Source organism: Cavia porcellus, unplaced genomic scaffold (genome assembly GCF_034190915.1).
Source record: "Cavia porcellus strain 051 isolate PalLab524CR breed Dunkin Hartley unplaced genomic scaffold, mCavPor4.1 scaffold_1, whole genome shotgun sequence".
Classification (NCBI taxonomy): Eukaryota; Metazoa; Chordata; class Mammalia; order Rodentia; family Caviidae; genus Cavia; species Cavia porcellus.
The window spans coordinates 189,838,603-189,857,588 of record NW_026947484.1 but is presented as its reverse complement, the minus strand read 5'-3'; the positions used below and the strand labels follow the sequence as shown (position 1 = coordinate 189,857,588).

General features: G+C 48.9%; 1 protein-coding gene across 1 annotated transcript; it reads right to left on the bottom strand.

The window, feature by feature from the left end:
- Positions 1 to 212: 212 nt before the first annotated feature.
- Positions 213 to 14,643, bottom strand: Igfbpl1 (insulin like growth factor binding protein like 1). Its single transcript, XM_003470711.5, has 5 exons — positions 14,179 to 14,643; positions 6,853 to 6,962; positions 6,150 to 6,266; positions 4,072 to 4,230; positions 213 to 2,388 (listed from the first exon to the last, which is right to left on the bottom strand). Exons 1-4 carry the CDS (start codon positions 14,627 to 14,629, stop codon positions 4,081 to 4,083), a joined length of 828 nt encoding a protein of 275 aa, XP_003470759.3. The 5' UTR covers positions 14,630 to 14,643; the 3' UTR covers positions 213 to 2,388; positions 4,072 to 4,080.
- Positions 14,644 to 18,986: the final 4,343 nt, after the last annotated feature.

The following is an 18,986-nucleotide window of genomic DNA, read 5'->3' as shown; positions in this document are numbered from 1 at the left end:
GACCAAAGATGTAGCCCAGTGGTAGAGCCCTTACCTAGCATGTTCAGTTCCTAGTACTGCAGAAAGGCTTGCGGGGACAAATTGTACAGGCAGTTCCAGCCCAGGTGTGAGAGGTTTTACTAAGATGTTGATGTCAACAGTGAAAGGTCTGGATGCACAGCAAATGATAAAGAAGCCCCGCCCACAGCAACATTCCCAAGAGAGACCACAAAGACCATCCTTCAAAACATTTATTTTTAGGACCAGCATCACAGCATTTATGAAAATAGGGTAGAAAAAACACAGGCTTTGAGGGGTGGGGGTGGATCATGCTTCTAAATGATACTAGCAGCTCAGTACAAATTTTTGGCCTTCAAAGAGGCCCTGGAACACTCAATTTAAAAAACCATGGTTTAAACAGTGATGTTAAAGCACCTTATTGCCACCAAGGCAGATCTGACATGACTTGACTGGTTTCACAGAATGTGCTTCTTCTAAATAGTCTCTTTTTGTACCGGGGATCGAACTCATAATGTCGCCATGCCAGGCAGGCCCTCGTCCCGCTGAGCTAAGTCCCCAGCCCTCCTCGAACGCGCTTCTTACAGATGCTGTTCACTACCTTCTTCCGTGCCCCGGTATCGCCATTCCTTCTGACACAGCTGAAGTGTCTCAGTCATCTCCGAATCATTCAAATTATAGGGGAAGTGCAGGCAGACTCTCAGATGCAGCCCCAACCACCAATAGCTGGGGACAGCTTTCAATTTCAATTCTCATGTTACTCAAAGAAGGGACTCTAATGTTTTAACATTTGAAAATTGGGGCCGGGGATTTAGCTCACTGGCCTAAGCCTATCTGGCAAGCACAAGGTCTTAAGTTAGATCCCCGGTACCTAAATAAATAAATAACAAGTTTGAAAATCCTTTGTCTAGTTCCATTCCCTTCCTATTCAGATGAGGGTTCAGAGGCCCAGGGAGTGAAGGGGACCTGCCACAGTCTCACAGCAAGCCAGGGACCTCATGTTTCCAGACTTCCAGGTTGGCCATTCTGCTGGGGAGTACACGAGACTCATACCCTTCAGATATTTTGGATAATGAATGGCCACATTTAAAGACCATGAAGTTCAATTCTAACAAGTACCTACATAATGGTCAACTTGAGAAGTGTGAGGGTGTTTTTTAAAACCTGAACTTTAAAACCTGGCCAGGCATGCTGGCAGCATCCTTCCCTGCTTTTAAGGTCACCCTTAAAAGGATGGGGGAAAAGCACCATGGAGCAGGAAGTAACCAGGGTCGCTGCTCAGGGAACTCTAGACTTAGACAAGGAATTTCCCTCCCAGAGTCTAGTTTCTTCATCCGTAACAAGGGCAGGACACCGATTCCTGTGGTGCCCACCCTCCTGGGGCTGGGTTCATGGATGGGACAGTGCTTTGTTCACTGTAAGGACTAACAGGAAGAACTTCTAATCACCGGAGATCCACCCGATAGTAAATATTCTCCTTTCTCCACTAAAAAAGGGAGAAAGCCTTATTCTTGGGTGAGGTCAAACTCCACAGATAGAACGCACTGTACTATACGGTGACTCAACGGCCCAGGGGTCACACCTAACCCCTCCCATCCCCTTCCGTGCTGTGACGTCCAGAAGCCAGATCTCACTGCCCACCTGCAGAGTGCTGGGGTAACAGGAGATGGTGTGGTCCCCAAACCCCAACCTAAGGCTGTCCATCAGGGACTAAATCTTAAACTGGGGGGGAGGTAGGAATAGAAAAGCCATACCTGCTGTTCATACCCTGGGTATGAGGTGATAATTTGTCTTTGAGGGAAGACCATTTTAAAAAGAATGCTAAGAGCAGACTTCCTGTACTTTTGTACAGGGCTACCTTACTCTATCTAGGATGGCAGGACTAAAAGGGATTCTGGTGACACCAGTCCAAATGCCACAATCACAGGTGAAGCACCAAGGCCCAGAGAGGGGAAGAGATCTGTAAGGTCACACAGCAAGCAAGAATCAGGCTGAGGAATGCCGGGACCTTCCTCTCTCCTTTACAACACAAACTAAGTCACAGAGAAGCCCCTAACCAGTGATGGGTATGAGCCGCAGCTGATACACAACTTGTTTTGAGCCCTTTAGAATTACAAACATACCAGTACGGGATCTCCCTGTGAGGGAATAGTTAAAAAAGAATTCACATGGAGCAGTCATTCCAAGAAGTATAAAAAGCTACATGTACATCTGTTTTCCCAGTGTTTGTTCTGCTAAAAACTACGTCTGCATATGAATCTAGTTCACATCCATTTTTTAAAAAACATACAAAAGAGGTCATCTACAAACACAGTTTTCCCAAGTCTTCACAAAGCAAAAAGATCCAGTACTTGACTTCTTTGATATCCTGTGATCAGTGTCTCTAAGACCCTAGGAAGAAACAGGGGAAATAATTAGAGGAAAGAAACCTGCTCCATCACAATCCGCTGTGTGTTAAATGGAAGATGATCCTGAAACTCAAATATTTCTTTGCAAGAAATGGTGCCAGGGAGGAGTGGAGAGGGCCTGCAGGGGCCCAAGAAGAACATGCAAGACCAGTGGATGGAGATTTCAGACAGGAGGGACTTTTCAACTATTAGGAAAGGCCAAGGTGGTTGTCTGATGGTAGTGAGCTCTGTGTTCCTGGAGGCATGCAAGCAAAAGCTGGCCAATCCTGCATGTTTTACAAGGAACTCAACATCTGAATACATAATAATATAGGTAAAATATGTTATATAAAATAATACATATAATAACATACGTTTACACAAATCAAAAAAGTCAAGTATTAGGGAGAAAACTTTATAATCCGATTTCCTAACTCTCTGCCGAATTCTATCTTACAGTTTTACAGGTTCACACTTTTCCCCATTTCTATGACCTCTGAAGACCCGCAGATACTTGTCTTTTAGCCCCAATGCCACTTCCTGCCCTCGTTTTCCCCAGTTCTAGGAGCTTCTCCTGCCTCGGACCGACACCCTCCTTCATTCCCGTAGCACTGTGGTCCTTGCGTTCCAGTGATGCTCACCTTGTGTTGTTCTGTGTGTCCCATACAGACCTGAAGAGAGGCCTTGCACACAGAAGATGTGCCATCATAGTGGCCACAAAGTTATGCTTGATTAGAATGATAGCAACATCCTTCTGCTCTTAAGAAATTCCTGTTTCTAATTTTTCCTGCTCTCTTAAAAACTTGTTGGTCAGCCTTGGTGATGGTCCCTGGTCAGGCCTGCTCCTCCCACCCCTCTGTGAGAATCCTGCAACCCTGATTTTTGTCCCCAGTGAGAGGATCACACAATGCCCAGAACCATCCATCCTGGTGTGGTCTGAGGCTTGTGTTGGCCAGGGAACGATAGGTAAATACGACAATGATGTATATTACGTAAATCTGAGTCAGGCCTCCAGGGAGACTGTACACTTGTTTTGGCCTCTTATTCATCCCTTCTGCCACATCCACACTGCTCCAAGTGGGTCTCAAATGAGGAGAGATCAGAGCAGACCCACAGCCAGCCCACAGCAGTGGCAGGGAGTGTGAGCAAGAGATAAACATTTATGGTTAAGAACCAGCAATGCCTGGATGGATAAAGATCCCAGTGCCACCTGTGCGACTGAGAGGACTGAGGCTGTTTGGATCCTGCCCTGTATCCCCTGAGACATGTTGCTAAGCAGCACACTGGGCAGTGGACAGAAAGGTGGGGCAAGAGCCGTCCTAGGACAGGACACAGGAAGCACACTGGGCTTCTCTGCAGGAAGGTTTCCACGTGGATGCTGTCACAGCAACACTGTCTGCCACCTCTTGGGCCTGGAGGAAGTATTCTTCCAGCCTCAGAAACAGAAAAACACTACCGGCTTTTCCATCCTATGGACGCCCATGTTCCCAGCCCCTGACTGTGCAAGCCGGAAGGTCAGAGAAGCATGTGCAGAGCCCAGCAGAGGTTCCACCTGCTCCCTTTCACGTGGCCCAGCTCTCCCTTCTCTCCCCACTTACCTATTTCTCCTCTCATTGCACATGTAGTCAGCCACCTCAAAACTCTCAGGACACAGGGACAGAAATAATGAAATGGCCCAAACAGGTACCTTCATCCATCACAGGCGGCCGGCTGGAGCTGGGGAGCGGGGACTTTTGTATCTGCTCAGATCTAGGACCATCACTGTGCCATGCGCCACGGCTTCCCCAAGCACGTTGGCTGCGTGGCACTGGTACACGCCCTCGTCTTCCTTCTTCAGGGGACTGATCTAGGTACACAGCAGGCACATTTACACAGTTACATGCAGCGCACACACACAAATGAGCTTCGCATTTAGTTCTTAATGATACAGCCAGTCACTCCTCCTTTCAGGATAAAGCCAGCTCCCATTTGTCTTCTTGCCTTGACTGCCAGTGAAATGTCCTTCTTGGGGACCCTTCCTGAAGGGCATGTTCCTTATTTCACTAGAACAATTCCCCTGCATTTCTGCCTTCCACTCTAGCTGCCTGGTCTTTTCATTGAAGGGGACAGCATAGATTTTGAGAAAAACACTGCCAATTAAAAAAACAAAACTCTATTGACTAAAGAAGACCTGTAAATTGTTCCCTATGGAAGCAGCCCTTATAAACAACACCAGAGTTCACTTCTCATGCCTTCTTGGGCAAAAATGAGGAAATGTGCTTCACTTGAAAAGGTCATGGGCCCAACTGCATTCCAAGTCCTTCAGCTGGGTAGAGAATCATCACTAAACTTTCCAGAGCTGTGGAGAAACTGAGGAAGACATCCCTGGAGAGCATCCCTATATCCCTATTCTGTCACTTTTCCAAATACTTGGCATCCCTTTTTTATTTTTATTATTTTTTAGCAAAAATGCTACGAATGGTATAACAACCCTGGAGGGGATCTTTCCTATCTCTTTCCTCTTCACCAGCTATGTCATTTTAGGTGGATTAGTGTCTTGTGGCTACAGTAACAAAACCTTTCCAACTTAGTGGTTTAAAATGCAAATTTGTCATCTATAGCTCTGGAGGTCAGAAGCCCAAATGGACCTCACAAGATTAAAATCAAGGTGCAGCAGCATCCCTATGGCTCTGGGGTATAATCTGTTGCCTGGCCTGGTCCAGTTTCTAGCAGACAGTTGTGCTCATTAATATTGATTGTCACTGAGGCATGGTAGCACATGCCTTAATTCCAGCACCTTGGGAGGCTACGGCAGAAGGATCTCAAGTTTTGAGATCTTCCCGGGAAGTTTAGTGAGACCCTGGCTCAAAATTTAAAATAAATAAATAAATATTTTTTTTAAAAAGGGCTAAAAGGCTAGGGATTTAGCTCAGCGGCATAAGCACCTGTCTGGCAAGTGCAAGGTCATGAGTTTGATTCCCGGTACCAAAAATAATAAAAAATAAACAAAAAGGGTTAGGGACATAGCTCAGTGTTAAGACACCAGATTCAATCCCAGTATCCCGGCTCCAAAAAAAAAAGACTTTCAACTCGACTTGATTAAGAGAGGTGACTGGGGAGTGAGGCACCAATCTCATGAGTGGGATGTGACAACAGGGATCATATGTGGTCCCTGGCCCTTCCACACTGGTGTCTATTCCCTGTGCTCTGCTTCCCGGCTACCACATCCTTCTGTTCTGCCCTTCTGCCATGGCATTTCTGTGCTAGGGCCAATTGATCATGGACTGAAACCCTGCAAACTTGAGCCAAAATAATCCTCTCCTCCTGTAAGCTGGAGGTGTCAGACACCGTGACCAGCCATGGAAAGCTGACCAATGCGCCAGTGCTCCTTGGCTCACGGCCCCTTCCTCCAGCGCCAGACCAGCAGTGGTGGGTGGAGGTCTTTTTACATCACCCTACCTGCCTCTCTGCCTCCCTCCTCCTCATTTACGCTCACCCTTATAAAACTGGGCCCACCTGGGAAACCAGGTTACTTTCTCTACCCTAAAACCAGCTCTTCAACAACTTTAATCTCCTCTGCCACTGGCAGGCTCTGAACAGTGGGACATGGATGTCTTGTGAGGGACTTTACAGTAGATCCCTGTGCTCTCAGGGTTACACAGTCTGCCAGACACTGGAAAGCCTGTGAGACGAACAGGAAGAGCTTTGAGGACTGTCACATCTCACAGAAAGACAAAGGAGGCTCATCAAGTCGGTCAGTAACATCAGGTAACCTGAAAAACTCACCAAAATCCAGGCTGTGGCCTCGTGGTCAGAAGGGCCCCCTCGCACCTGGACAGCTATATTAACGTGGTCCCCTGGTAACTCCTCCAGGACCTCGATGCCCTCAGGAGAGTGTGTGATCTACAGGAGAGAAACCATCAGGCACTTAAAACAAGTATTTCTAATCCTCTTGCCACCGCATCTTCCCAGTGACACCAAGGCTGAAACCCGAGCACCTTTCCTTCACATGCAAATAACGCCAGGTGCCTCAGAAACCTAAATGGGTGTACAAGCAGCACCCCCTGCTGGACAGCAAGGATACTAACGTTGCCACCATCTGGCAGAAGCAGTTCAGACTTTAGTGGCCCTTGTCAGGGCTATTGAGCCGTAGGGACAACAAACATCATGACTGAGTCTTCTGCTCTGAGCGGACTCAGTTTACAACTCAGTTCCACTGTGAAGCTGGGGTTCCCAGGTCCCAGCAGCTGATGGCACAGGCCAGGCTGTACCTGTCCCTCTTCTGGGGTAAAAGTTTTGAGACAGAGGAGTGGTGTGTATGGCTTCTTTTGTAATCTTCTGGCCCAGAGTTACACACAAACACATGTACAGGAAAAATATTTACCACCCGCATCTGTCTGTTTCTCTGTGTCTGTCTGTGCCTCACTCAGTGTGCATGCACATGTCCCCCGCCAGACACACACAGATAAGGGTTCCTGGAGAGAGATACCTTCCTCCATGTAATGACCGGGGCAGGCACCGCCCTCACCTCACAGGACAAGTAAACCTGTGCCCCGGTGACATTGTGAGCACTCCGCGGTGGCAAGGCGATCACTGGAGCTGTAAGAAGAGGACAGGGGAACAGGGGGGCTTTAGGCAGGTCCCCAGCTACCTGCCTCCAACACTGCCCTGGCTGCTGAGGGCCTTTATACCCCTGCACTGAGGGGTGCAGAGATTCCTCAACGGAGGGGAAATATTCCTGTGTAAGGGATTGCCGAGGTTGGTGGCTTCACAGCTGAAAGGAAGCCAACCTATTTCCTGACCCACGGCCATTGCTGTACCACCAGGAAAATGGGTCTTGAAAAGCCAGGCCATTCTCAAGGTCAAGGTCAGAGCTCTGGTCTCACACACTCCCTCTATAGGCACCTTCTGGACCCCAGCTGCCATCTGTGTACAGCTCAGTAACAGGACACTGGTGGCTTCCTACTGGGCCATCACCAAGTCACCAACAACAGACACTTCAAAAACAAGAGTTTCTATGCGACTGTGTGCTGTGTTTCAAACCACAGCAGCAGGACACCACACAGACGCTGCCTGCACCTTGTTTATTTTATACTTTTTTTTCTTTTTATCGGTACTACGGATCAAACTCATGACTAACTGCTTGCAAGGCAGGTGCTTATGCCGCTGAGCTAAATCCCCAGCCCCTAGCTGCCTGCACCTTGTAACGGAGCCCCTTGGTACATCCTGGACATGACGGTCTGAGTATGCACACAGCATGCCACACTCGCTCCACTCCCAAGGAGACCTAGGAACCTGTGCAGGGAGAGGGGGGCTGAGCTTCTGTGACTCTGAATGCAGCTCTAGGGTAGCAGGCACTGTAGGAAGCAGAGAGAGGAACAAGGGAACATGGAGGAGACCTGGGAGTCCGAGTCAGAAACTCAGCTCATCGCAAGGGAGTGGTGACACACCTGCCATCCCAGCACTCCTGAAGGCTGCAGCAGGCCAGTGGGTTCAAACTGAGCCTGGGCAGCTCAGTGACTTAATGAGACTCCGTCTCAAAATTAAAAAAAAATAACAAGGCCTGGAGATGTAGCTCAATGTGAATGCCTCGAGTTCAGCCTTCCAGTATTGAGACCATACAAAAGCAAACAAACCCAAAAAACTCACAATACACACTCTGCCTTCTTCCACGCTTGGCATCTGCTCTGTTCACACCCAGCGGTGACACTCAAGTCCACCCAGCAGGCCTAGCTAAGCAACCACTACGTGGGTCAGGGACTCTGCACCTCTTTGACCTGCGGAGTCATGGCCAGCCTTGTAGACTAGGTGAGCCTACCTGATCTCACCTGCGGTGAACAGCAAGTTCAGCCACGCTGACATCCAAGGTGCAAGGTGGAGGTCTGGCCACGGAAGTGCTCTCAGTTCAGGCCTCCTCGGCTGGACGCTGGGGATCACATACCTCCTCCCCAGGGCTGTGCGGGGGCCCAACCACTGCCAGTGAGAAAGTAATGGCTTGACTACCTGATGTGCAAGTGCGGGCTGGGCTCGGAAACAGGTCTAGTGAATAGACAGCTATATGGGGAAACACACGGCCAATGAAAGAACAAAGGTATTCTTTCAGGGCCATCACACTACAGGCTCAGGACTCTTGGGGCTTTGCCGGGTGACTCAGGGAAAGACTTGCTGCTCTTCTCAGGCCTGTCCTGAGAGGGGAAGGGCCCTCACCCTCTCATCTGCCAAGGCTGTAATAAAAAAAAGGAGCCCAAAGGGAGGAAGATGAGGATGGGGAATGGGGGCGGGGAGGGCCAGGACTGACTGTAAGACACAGGAGTAGAAGGGTGCAGGAAGGTTAGTCTGGCTCCCACAGACAGTCTGGGAGGCAGAGCCCGTCAGGCTGGGGGAGTGTGTGTGTGTGTGTGTGTGTATTCCCTGGGAATTATCTTAGGCCACTTTAAGAGTCTTAAGCTGGAGACAGCATCCCAGCTCCCCAGGATCCTGCGCCTGACTGTCTGACAGACCCATCCAGACTTCACCTCCATGCCTCCAATGACGGAGAGCTCACAGGCCACTCCATCTTTGGAGGGCTCCGCTGGTAAGAAATCTTATCTTCATCCTGAGTGAAAAGCTGTCTCAGCAACTGCCACCTGCAGATTCCAGGGCTGCTCTTTGGAGCCCACATCTCCTGAGAGCCTTGCTTCTCCTTGGAGGTGAATATAAGGACTGGCCCAACCATTCCAGGCCGCCTCTCCCCGTGCCTGCTTAGCCCACTGCTTCCGCTGTGCCCACAGGGCTGCCCTGCAAAGGACACTGCCAGCCCGTATCCAAAGCCCCCACAGATCCGCACTCTGACATACCTAACGTTCCCCACTGCTACAAAGAACCTGGCACTCCGGCTCTGGCAGCAGCCCCATCTGTGATGACAGAGGGAGGCTAATTTATTCACATCCCCTCCAGCGCCTCCCAGCCACATGGGCACCGTGATGTCGCTCCCACCACAGCCCAAACAGCCCTCAAATGGTTCCCTGTGCCAGAACCCCCGTCAGAGCCCTCAGTGGACTCCAAAGGGACCTTCAGTCACCGGGTTTCACTTTCATTCATGTAAAGTCATAAATTTTAAATGAGATTTCATCACTCTCTTTCAGATCTAAGCGAATAAACCAGTAAATCACATTTCCTCTTCCTCGAGCCTGTTCCCCTTACCCTCTCTTTCAATACCTGCAATTAAGGAGGAGTCTCGGAAATACTGCCTTTGCCACTGATTTCACAGCAGGAAATACCATGTCTTTTACAAAAGAGATGCTTTCAGTGTCAAAGAGACGCATCACAATTTTATTTGTAAATCTGCACACAGGACTAGTCATTCTTTCAGATGTGCAATTCTAAGTGTTTCTTCTTCTTTTTTTTTTTTTAATTGATATTGGGAATCGAACTCACAACCTTGCGCTTGCCAGGTGAGCACTTACACTGCTGAGCTATATTCCAGTTATAAGTTTTGACAAATGCATAGAGTCATGTAACTATCACCAACGCCCAGACACGGAATAATTATCTCCAGAAATGTCCTCAGGCTGCACTTTGTCATAATGACTGCTTTTCACTTTAGCACATCTGATTTTAAATTTAAAACATTTTTATCTGAAACAGTTCTTCACAGTCAATAGTATTCGTAACAGCAATGGTGATAATGTCACGTTTGCCTGTGCTAAGCCCTCATCCACTGACAAGGTTGGAGAATCCCTGTCTTTCCAGCAGTCTTACCAGCTGTGCTATGGGGGAGCCTGGAATGGCTGCCAGGCCTTGAATGCTGGGTCACAGCCATGAACCTTGTATCTGTTTCCAGAACCCCCACTCTCTTACCCTGCCCCAATGCCATCTTTCTTTTCCTCAGTGTACCCTTCCTACCCCTGCCATTCTCGAATCAGTCCTGTGAGGCAAGACATTTTACAGATGAGGACAGCAAGGCTCAGCAAGGTGAAGGACTGGCCGGTGGAAACTCAAAGCCAGCTCCCTTTCTGGTTCTACAAACTTCCACACAACTCTTTAAAGTGAGTCATTTAATATCTGTGTGGACCCCATCCCAGAATAAGAGGTTAGTTCTGAGGGATTGTGTCAGGGGTTTGCAAGAGGATCCTCAGATTCAAAGATTTGCTGGAGGACTTAGAACTCATGGTTACACTCATGGCTATGACTCATATCAGCACTAGGCATCAAACAAAGAGGAAGACTACGGTGAGCTTCCACGAACCTATCCCAGTAGAGTCATACAGAGCCCAGCCATCAACAGAGACAGTGCATGTGAAATGCTGTCCACCTGGAGGCTCATGAGGGCTCAGTACTCAGTGTATTAACAGGGGGCTGGTCACATAGGTGCCCACTACGACCACAATTCAGGCTCCTGGAAAGTGAGCGGGTATTTGGCAATGCTGTTAGGTCAGTGTCCTCTAAAGGTCCACGTGTAAAAGGACCAGTCCTCAGGATGGTGGGACTGGGAGGTGGTGGGACCTTTAGGAGGCAGGACCTTGTGGGAGATCCTTAGATCACGGAGGGGGTGCTAACCACTTCCGTATACATACGATCCTGTATGGTGATCTGTCCCTACCCTGCCGATTAAATGGGTCCTTAATAGCTGGAATGAAAGATCTCCACAAATGCCTGTGCGATTTCTTTAAAGTAAATGGTGCTCGGCAAAGAAAGAATATCAGAAGTCATCCCACAGGACCCCGTCTGAAGCACACAACCAAAGAGTTTAATAATCAACGTAACGAACAGCCCAGATAATTTATGCTAATAGTCGCAATACCACGAAGAATGAGAAACAGCTTAATCCTGTTCCCTGCAGCCTGCACTTCAAATCCCCTCCCTCAGCATGAAAGGCTTTTGAGCTCACGGCTCCTTCTTTGTCCCTTTGACAAAGTAGCATTTGCTGCCTCTTCTGGTTACCTGGTAACACACGCCTCAGGTCTCTAAGTAGAGCTGAAATTTCAACCAAGGTGAATTTTCTAAGACTCAGGGTATTGAGAGCTCACTGGGGCTGCTGGGGCTCAACATTCTACGAAGAGCCAGGAAAACCCAGGCTGGGGTCCCATCTGGGCTGAGACTAGAGGGTGGCCTAAGAGAATTCCCTTTCTCAGTGTTCCCACTTTCCTTTCTGTTAAATGGGATGGGGATGGGATAACTACAAAAACCAGAGGAGAAGACAGAGGCAAAGGAAAATCTAACAGTAAGGTTTATTCAGTGTGTGTGTGTGTGTGTGTGAGACACAGGATTACTGCCACTACCAGGCAGCTTGGGGTGTGTTAGAGCACAGGAGAAACAAGCAGCATTTAAGTCTAAGACCTAAAACCTTTCACGCTGTCCCTCAGGGGGCCAGGGGCATGTGTAAAACTGCTTCTCCTCACTGGGACGACCTCATCACTATCCATGGGGGTCTTCTTTCCCTAACATCCAGGGACTGGGGTGCGGAAGAAGCTGTGCAGGAGCTGCGGAGGGGGGATTTTATCACCGATATCCTAGCAGAACAGCCCTGCTCTGTTTTCCTTCAAGCAGAGTCCCCAGGGGCATTGTTAAAATGTGCTCCTGCTGTGTCTTCTGAATTAAAGATGGCTTTAGGGCAGCACGGAATGAGGTGCCAAGTGGCTAGGAAACATCTCCCTGTCCACACCTTCATGCTCTACCAGGACACAAGGGCAGGGGTCACACAAGCACATGAAGACAGAAGGTGACAGGGAAACGGGGCCAGTTCTCAGGTGATGACACAAATGCTGGTGGGAAGGACAGCTGAGCTCAGGAGATCTGACGCCTGTCACTAATGAGGTCAGGAAAAGCCAGCCTTGAGTGTCTCTTTATTCCTGGGGCCTGAGTCTGGGGTGGGTCTCAGAGCCCATAGATCAGAGTTGAGGGGCTGTCACATTTACTTGTCATTTGGTAATTTTCAGTGAATTAGGGGTATGGGGTTTCCATCTGCCATCTGTCCTTACTTTGGTAACCATGGCAACCACCATCTGCCTGACTTAATACTATCAAGTCCTGTTCTGAAACAGCACAGACAGGATATGGGGATCCAGGATATAGATATGGGGATATGGAAGCTGTCCAACCTTCACTGGACATCCTGGACAAGTCCCCTGTCCTCCCTGGGGCTCTGTTTCCTTCTCTTCATAATAGCGGATTTGGCCCATGCATCTTTGCAATGTCTTTCTCCTAGAAGCAGAATACCCCTCTAGGGAGAAATTATCTGAGAGCATCCGCACCATGTAGATTCTGGGAACCTGGTCAGCAATTCTTACGTCTCCTGTGTGTGGAGTTAGTGTTACCTGTCTGCAGACAAAGGGAACTGCCTGTGAACTAAATGCTGACAAAAGCAGATTGTAAGATCCAGCGATAGATACAAAGAAAAAGACTGTGTAAGTGCCACTAGGCAGAAAAAAAGCATTCAGAATGGAAGGGACCTCAACAATGACTCTACAGGAGCTCACACAGCCAGAGGGATGGGGGCGGGGTTAAGCCCAGGGTCACTCAAGGAGCCCGGAAGCAGCTCAGAAGTGCCCTGAACCAGCTTTGTCCTCTACTGGGAGCCCCAGCCAGGAAAAGCCAGTGGTGACCTTCCCATGCACAAGAGCTGGCTGCTTCAGCTTCTCAATGGACCATACATCATCTTTGTCTCCTGGGACAGAAGACTTCCTGGCTCATCTCCAACAATGGACCTGATACCTTGTTCCTGGGGTAATGGGTTAGGGTGCAGGATGAGAGGAGTAACACAATACTGGATATTTCTTAAGGCCTGGAACCCACCCCACCCCTATCCCTGCACCCAGCTTTTTTTTTTTTTTTTTTTTTTTTTTTTTTCTCTTTTAACTGAAGTCATTATACTAACATTGACATTTAGTTTGGACTAGGTCTTCAAGCCCAGGACAGAATTCCTTCTCAGCAGCCTGAAGCCCAGGCCACAAATTTGCCAGCCATTCATTCACCCTCTAGCAGAGTAGACAGGTTGTTTTAAAACCTAAGGGGAGGTCGTCTCTACACTGAGCCCAACAGGCTAGCAAAGTAGGGTGCTTTGCCCGACATCCTTTATACTGTTTTGTTCTTTGAAAACTGCACAGAAAACATAGGCAACTGAGGCACCCCGGGATGCCTGCACTGTGATGCTGTTTACATTTTTATGTCCCTAGCAATTCAGTTTGCTATTCCCTTCCTTAAAGCAGGCTGGTCCTCTGCTTATGTATTCCCTTAGCCCTATAAAACCCAAGTTTGCTCCTGATGGCACCTAATCTTTTTAGAGCCTAAGTCTCCAAAGATCACACCTGTTTGGAAGGGAGCTCGAGTAGGACCCTCAGCTGGGCTTCACCCTACACTTGGGGGCCTGTGCTCCAGCCTAGTGACTCCTGAGTCCCCATGTGGAGCTCCCGCTCTCCAGAGAGCCTCGCCTTCTTTTTCTCTCCATGCAAGCAACCCACCTGGAACCAAGGCACTTGGACATTCAGACCCAAAGGGAATCCTTTCCATAACCCCCTGCTTCCCTGGACCAAACTGCCACAGTGGCACAGAACTGAATCTGCAGGTACCACGGTAAGCACCAAAGGGTGAGCAGGCTCACCAGAACTGTGCTAAGCTCCAGGGCTCTTATCTCTATGAGCTTGATTCAGAGCACGCAAGATGTGGATTCCCACCCCATTCTCCCTGCACACTCGGATAATGAGAAAAACTGATCCAAAGGGGATACTGAGGTTCAAGGGCACCGTGGCTAAGGAACATCATCCACCCCACCCCCCAGGGGACTGAGGTTCCGCTTTCCTGGCCCGCCAAAGTCCTCCACAGCCCCAACCCAACTCACCAAACTGGCAGGGGCCATCGCGTGCCTTGTGCAGGTGGCCGGGGTGCGCGTGGGGCAGGTACCGGGCGCGCAGACGCAGCGCGCAGACGCTGGGGTAGGTGCGGCCGTCGGAGCCGCAGACCGCGCCGCGCTGCGCACACACGCAGAGCCCGGTGCCCTCGGGCGCCGCCCCCGCGGCCCGGCTCGCGCACACCAGCCCGGGCCCGCAGCGCGCGCCGGCCGGGCCCCCGCAGCTCGCGCCCTCGTCGCCCACACAGTGCGCGCAGCAGCCGCACTCGTCGCGCGCCACGATCCCGGGCGCGGGACACCGCGCGGGCGCAGGGCAGCGCTCGGGCAGGCACGGGCCGCAGTCGGAGCGCCGCACGCCTGCGCCGCGGAGCCCGAGGCCGGGGACCAGCCCGGGCAGCAGCAGCAGCAGCAGCAGCGGGAGGAGCGACGGCGAGCGCGGCATGACTTGCTCCAAAACGGCCGTGGCGCCTCTGCTCCGCATTCTCCTCCGAGAGTGCGGCGCCGCCACCGCGCCCGCCCCGTGGCCGCTGATTGGCCGGGGCTGCACCGCGGGGTGCCCGCCGGCTGCTGCCCGGGACCTTCGCGGAGCCCTAGGACGATGTCGCCAGACCAGCTCGCCCACGACAGCTTGGGCTCTTCGGGACACAGATCCAGTGTCCGTGGGAACTTGCCCGAGATCGTTAAGAGGAGTCAAGATTGGATGTCCCGGTCTTCAAATCCAAGACTGGCTCCAATTTTGCCTCTTAATCCTCCCAGAAAGATGCATGATTTTATTTTGCATTGCGTTCAGTGTTTTATTTTTAAAAGCTAATAATGTATGGTTTTAAATGTCAGATTGTACAAACAGATGAATGTTGAAAAAGAGCGTTTCTCTTTCACTTTGTGTCCTAATCCCACCATCCTGACTTGTTACAGAAGCCACTCTTGCTGTCAGGGTTTTGGGAATCCTTTCTGGCTTGTAAAATCATGAATGACTGTGTGGTCCTTCACCCACTTTTAACACGTGCTCGCGGAGTTCCAGAGCTACACCCTACTCTGCACTTGTGTTATAATAGCTCACATACGTGGTTTCCCTGCTTCTTATCATCGCTGAAATTAGGCTCCCCCGATTGGCTTTGTGTGTTTGTTAATGTTACATTAAGCCATGGCCTATGCTATGGTCAACACTGACTTTGTCGACCATACGAAAGGTGATATGTTTTGGAGTTCATGTAAAGTGACCTGGAGCATTTTAACTTTGCGTAGTGTTTAGGCGCACAACATTGAAGTTATTTAACATCCTTTTGTTGCTACAGGAAATACTCTTATGAAGTCCTGTGCACAAGTGGCCATGTACCTGTGGCTTAGTGGACAAAGCATGTTAGAAAGATGCAGATTCTTGTGGTCAGATAATCACGCACCCTGGCCCTGCAGGGAGGGATCCTGCTTGTTGGAATTTGATGTGTGGCCAGGTGACACCTTTGGATGGTGAGAGGAGCTAGCAGACTAGGCTTTATGGGAGCCTTTTTGTACTTTTTCCTCTGTCACCTGACAGAGTGCTAGGAGGTCTCCCCAGAGAGGAGATGGGGACCATGACTCATCCTCTTCTCCCATGAAGGAAGTTTGAAGATTCTCACCACAGAAAAGCATTTGTTAATGAGAAGCATAGATAGATTTAAGCAGAATCAAAGAAGTATACACGCGAGAGCATGGGTATTTGAATGGGAGTGAGGTACCTTAGGGTCTGGGTTTCAGGGTACATATTTCTATGGTCTTGGGGGTGCCATCAGAAGGCATGATCTAAGATGTGCATTCATGGTGTGTGTCAGGCTGTCCCTCAGTGAGCTACTTAGAATGCAAAACATTTGCATGTGTTTGAAGTTTAGAGTTGTGGTTCCTAATTAATGGTGCTGTATCCTCTGGGGTGGAGGTCTATGAAATTTGTGAGTCTGTAGTACATACAGAAAATCAAATTCACAGCTCAATTTACAGGAGAAAGCCACGGCCCTATTTATCAACTTACCGTATCTTTTAAAATTCTTGGGAAGATAGGAGGGACCAGCTTGGAAGGAAAAAGGCATGGGTTGAAAAAACTGCATTGGCACCTTGGGTAACTTTGTGTTCCAAATCTGTAGTTTTCTTACAAGTACAGTTTTAAAATTACAATTTTTCTGGTCTCCTCTCTTTTTTTCCCTTCTATCCTATCCTTCATTTGCCGTGGGCTACTTTTTTCCCTCTTTGCTGATCTAGAGATGGACAAAGCCCCTTGGTGCCTGAGAAGACCAGTTATAGCACTCTCGGATGGTGTAAATTTTGCTTTCTGAGCTCAGTTCTTTCCCAGTTTGCAGTGTTTCAGGGGATGTTGTTATTGCCAGAAAGGAGCCTTTCCATAGGCTACCTTATGTATGTGGTGGCCAGAGCAGAAACACCTGGCCAGCCCACGCCACCCTCAGAGAGCAGGGAGGATGGGGGACCCTGTGGGTGAGGAGGGAAGGAGGGGTGGCACGGAATACACAGGAGACAGTGCTGGTGACGGACTGCACAGCTCTGGGGACTTACCAGTGTTTTCTTCCTCCCAGGCGGCCACTGTCTTTATCAGGAATGGTCTTCTAGCATGTTCGTGTCCCTTGACCCTTTACGCCCATCGCCGAATCTCTCCAGGAAAATAATCATTTTGTGTGAAGATGTCATCCTGGTATTGATCACTAGAGGATAAACTGGGAAACAATTTAAATGTCACTGGGAGGCATTATTAAGTAAATTATGGTCCATATAACAGGAGAGGATGATGTAAGCCCTGAAAATGAGGAAGGAGATGTAGATTAGTTGAAATGAAAAGATACATATTATTTAGTGAAATGGTAACTATAGAACACACATCTAATGTGGTAGAGTATTTATAAATGTGTAAACATGTTTACAGGAAAACCAGGGATCAAACTCAGGACCTCACACTTGCCAGGCAGGCACTGACACGACTGAGCTAAATCCCTGGCCCTATGTACAAAATTTTAAGATTGTTTGACAATGTGAAGAAAACATTTTAAAAGCTTCAGTAGTACATGTTTGCAATGACTGCATTCATTGTGGGGAGCTAGTAGAGCAAATCCTTGACTTATGCATGAGTTCTAATGCAGGACAATGTTCATAAGTTGGGTTTATTTGCAAGCCCAACAAAGAGGCTCTTATACACCTTTAACACAAAGATACAATGTAAAGCATAAAAAACTACCTTTTGATGAGGTCTGTTTGTCTCTGTGAAAGTTCCCAACTTGAATGTTTGTAAGTTACGATGTTAATAGAACACAGAGGAATTTGGAAATGAAAGATAAACAAACTCCATACTGCTTTTCAGGACATCCTTGCTGGTAAACTGAAACTTCTTTAATGGTTTGTTCAAAGAAAGAATAGGATGCGCCACAGATAGTGAGCTTGTCAGTACCAGCATGAGTTGAATGAGATGATCTTAAAGTCCCTCAAACTCAACCAGCATTCTCTTAGTACAAAGCCTGACCCTGAGACCTAGTCCTGAGGACTGGACTCAGCACAGAAAATATATACAGGAATAATTTACCTGCTTTTTATGAAAACATTGAGGGACCAGTAACTGCATGATGTCTCTATCATGAAATTAATTATGCAGGTTTGGATATACAATCGCACTAAGGCAATTTACATATGATCTGCATTCCTTTTAAATGATAGGGAGAGCATTATATATGCATAATGAATGACTCAGAATGAAAGCAAAAGACTTCTTTCCCAGCTCTGAACCAGGAACATCAAAGTCTGACTATCTGGGTGGGAAAAACATTCCAAAGCTTTGAAGGTGATGGACAGGGTCTAATTCACTGACCAGCTCAGAGCCTGGTGGATGTGTCAGTTTTTTTCCTTCTCCCTGGTTCCTAGGGTGCCAGTTAACAATGTGGACCACATGGGGGCGGGGATTGGAGGGGATGCGTGATGCAAGCAAGGGAATGAAATCTCCCAGTAGGGGAGGGGCACCCAGAGAACTGATTTAGCAACAAGGATGGGTGTGACTTTCTGCCTTCTCTGCTCAGAGGCTGGACACCAACACAACACAGGGAAGACTGGTTAATGTCCCAGTTACAATAGACGCCATGCTCACCAGCAGCTGCTGAAGTGGGCATGAGTGTCCACTCATCCCTCCTCTGAGCATAGACATAAAGGGCATGTGTCCCTGTCCTTTTGGCACCCCTACGCAGAGGAAGAGGACAGGAGCTCAAGTGAGAAGAGGCCTCCTCATAAAGGAGCCAAGCATTTGAATCTCTGTCTGCTCATAGACAGCTTTGCTCCAGCTCAGGGAACAACAGATCCTTGTTTTCAGAGCAGGGGGGAAGGTGGGTTCCCAGAAGAAAGTCCTGTGAAGGATGAGCAGGGCTTGCTGGGGACAGATTTTGCTTCAGTGTATGTACAGCCCTGCAAAGAAGGAAATTCAGGTGCTGAGCAAAGGATGATAGAGGATGTTTCCTCCTGTGACAACAACTATAAAATTTAAGCAGCTATGGGTATGCACTGGACAGAATTTTGACAGGGGTATGGAGATAGAGAAGATAGGAGGTAAGCCTCACATCTTTTTTTCTGGACATGTGTGCCAGCTTTGGTGCAGGGATGTGGACCAAGCAGGTCCTCCAGGTCCAACTGGGCAGAGGAGAGAGATGTCAGAGCTCAGGTCTGGGGCAATGAGATTTGGAGATATAGGACATAAAAAAAGGAGGAGCCACCAAGTGGGAAGCCTAGAAGTCTCAGACTTTAGTTAACAATACAGTATGTAATTATAGAACAAGGCGTGGGGACTG

Bases quoted from the DNA above. Each gene is read 5' to 3' on its own strand.
- Igfbpl1 (XM_003470711.5), bottom strand. From the start codon at position 14,629: ATGCCGCGCTCGCCGTCGCTCCTCCCGCTGCTGCTGCTGCTGCTGCTG. The intron at 6,963-14,178 runs GTGAGTTGGGTT...CTCTTCTTACAG, and splicing joins CGATGGCCCCTGCCAGTTTG to CTCCAGTGATCGCCTTGCCA. The intron at 4,231-6,149 runs GTGAGTTTTTCA...CTGTGTACCTAG, and splicing joins AGGCCACAGCCTGGATTTTG to ATCAGTCCCCTGAAGAAGGA.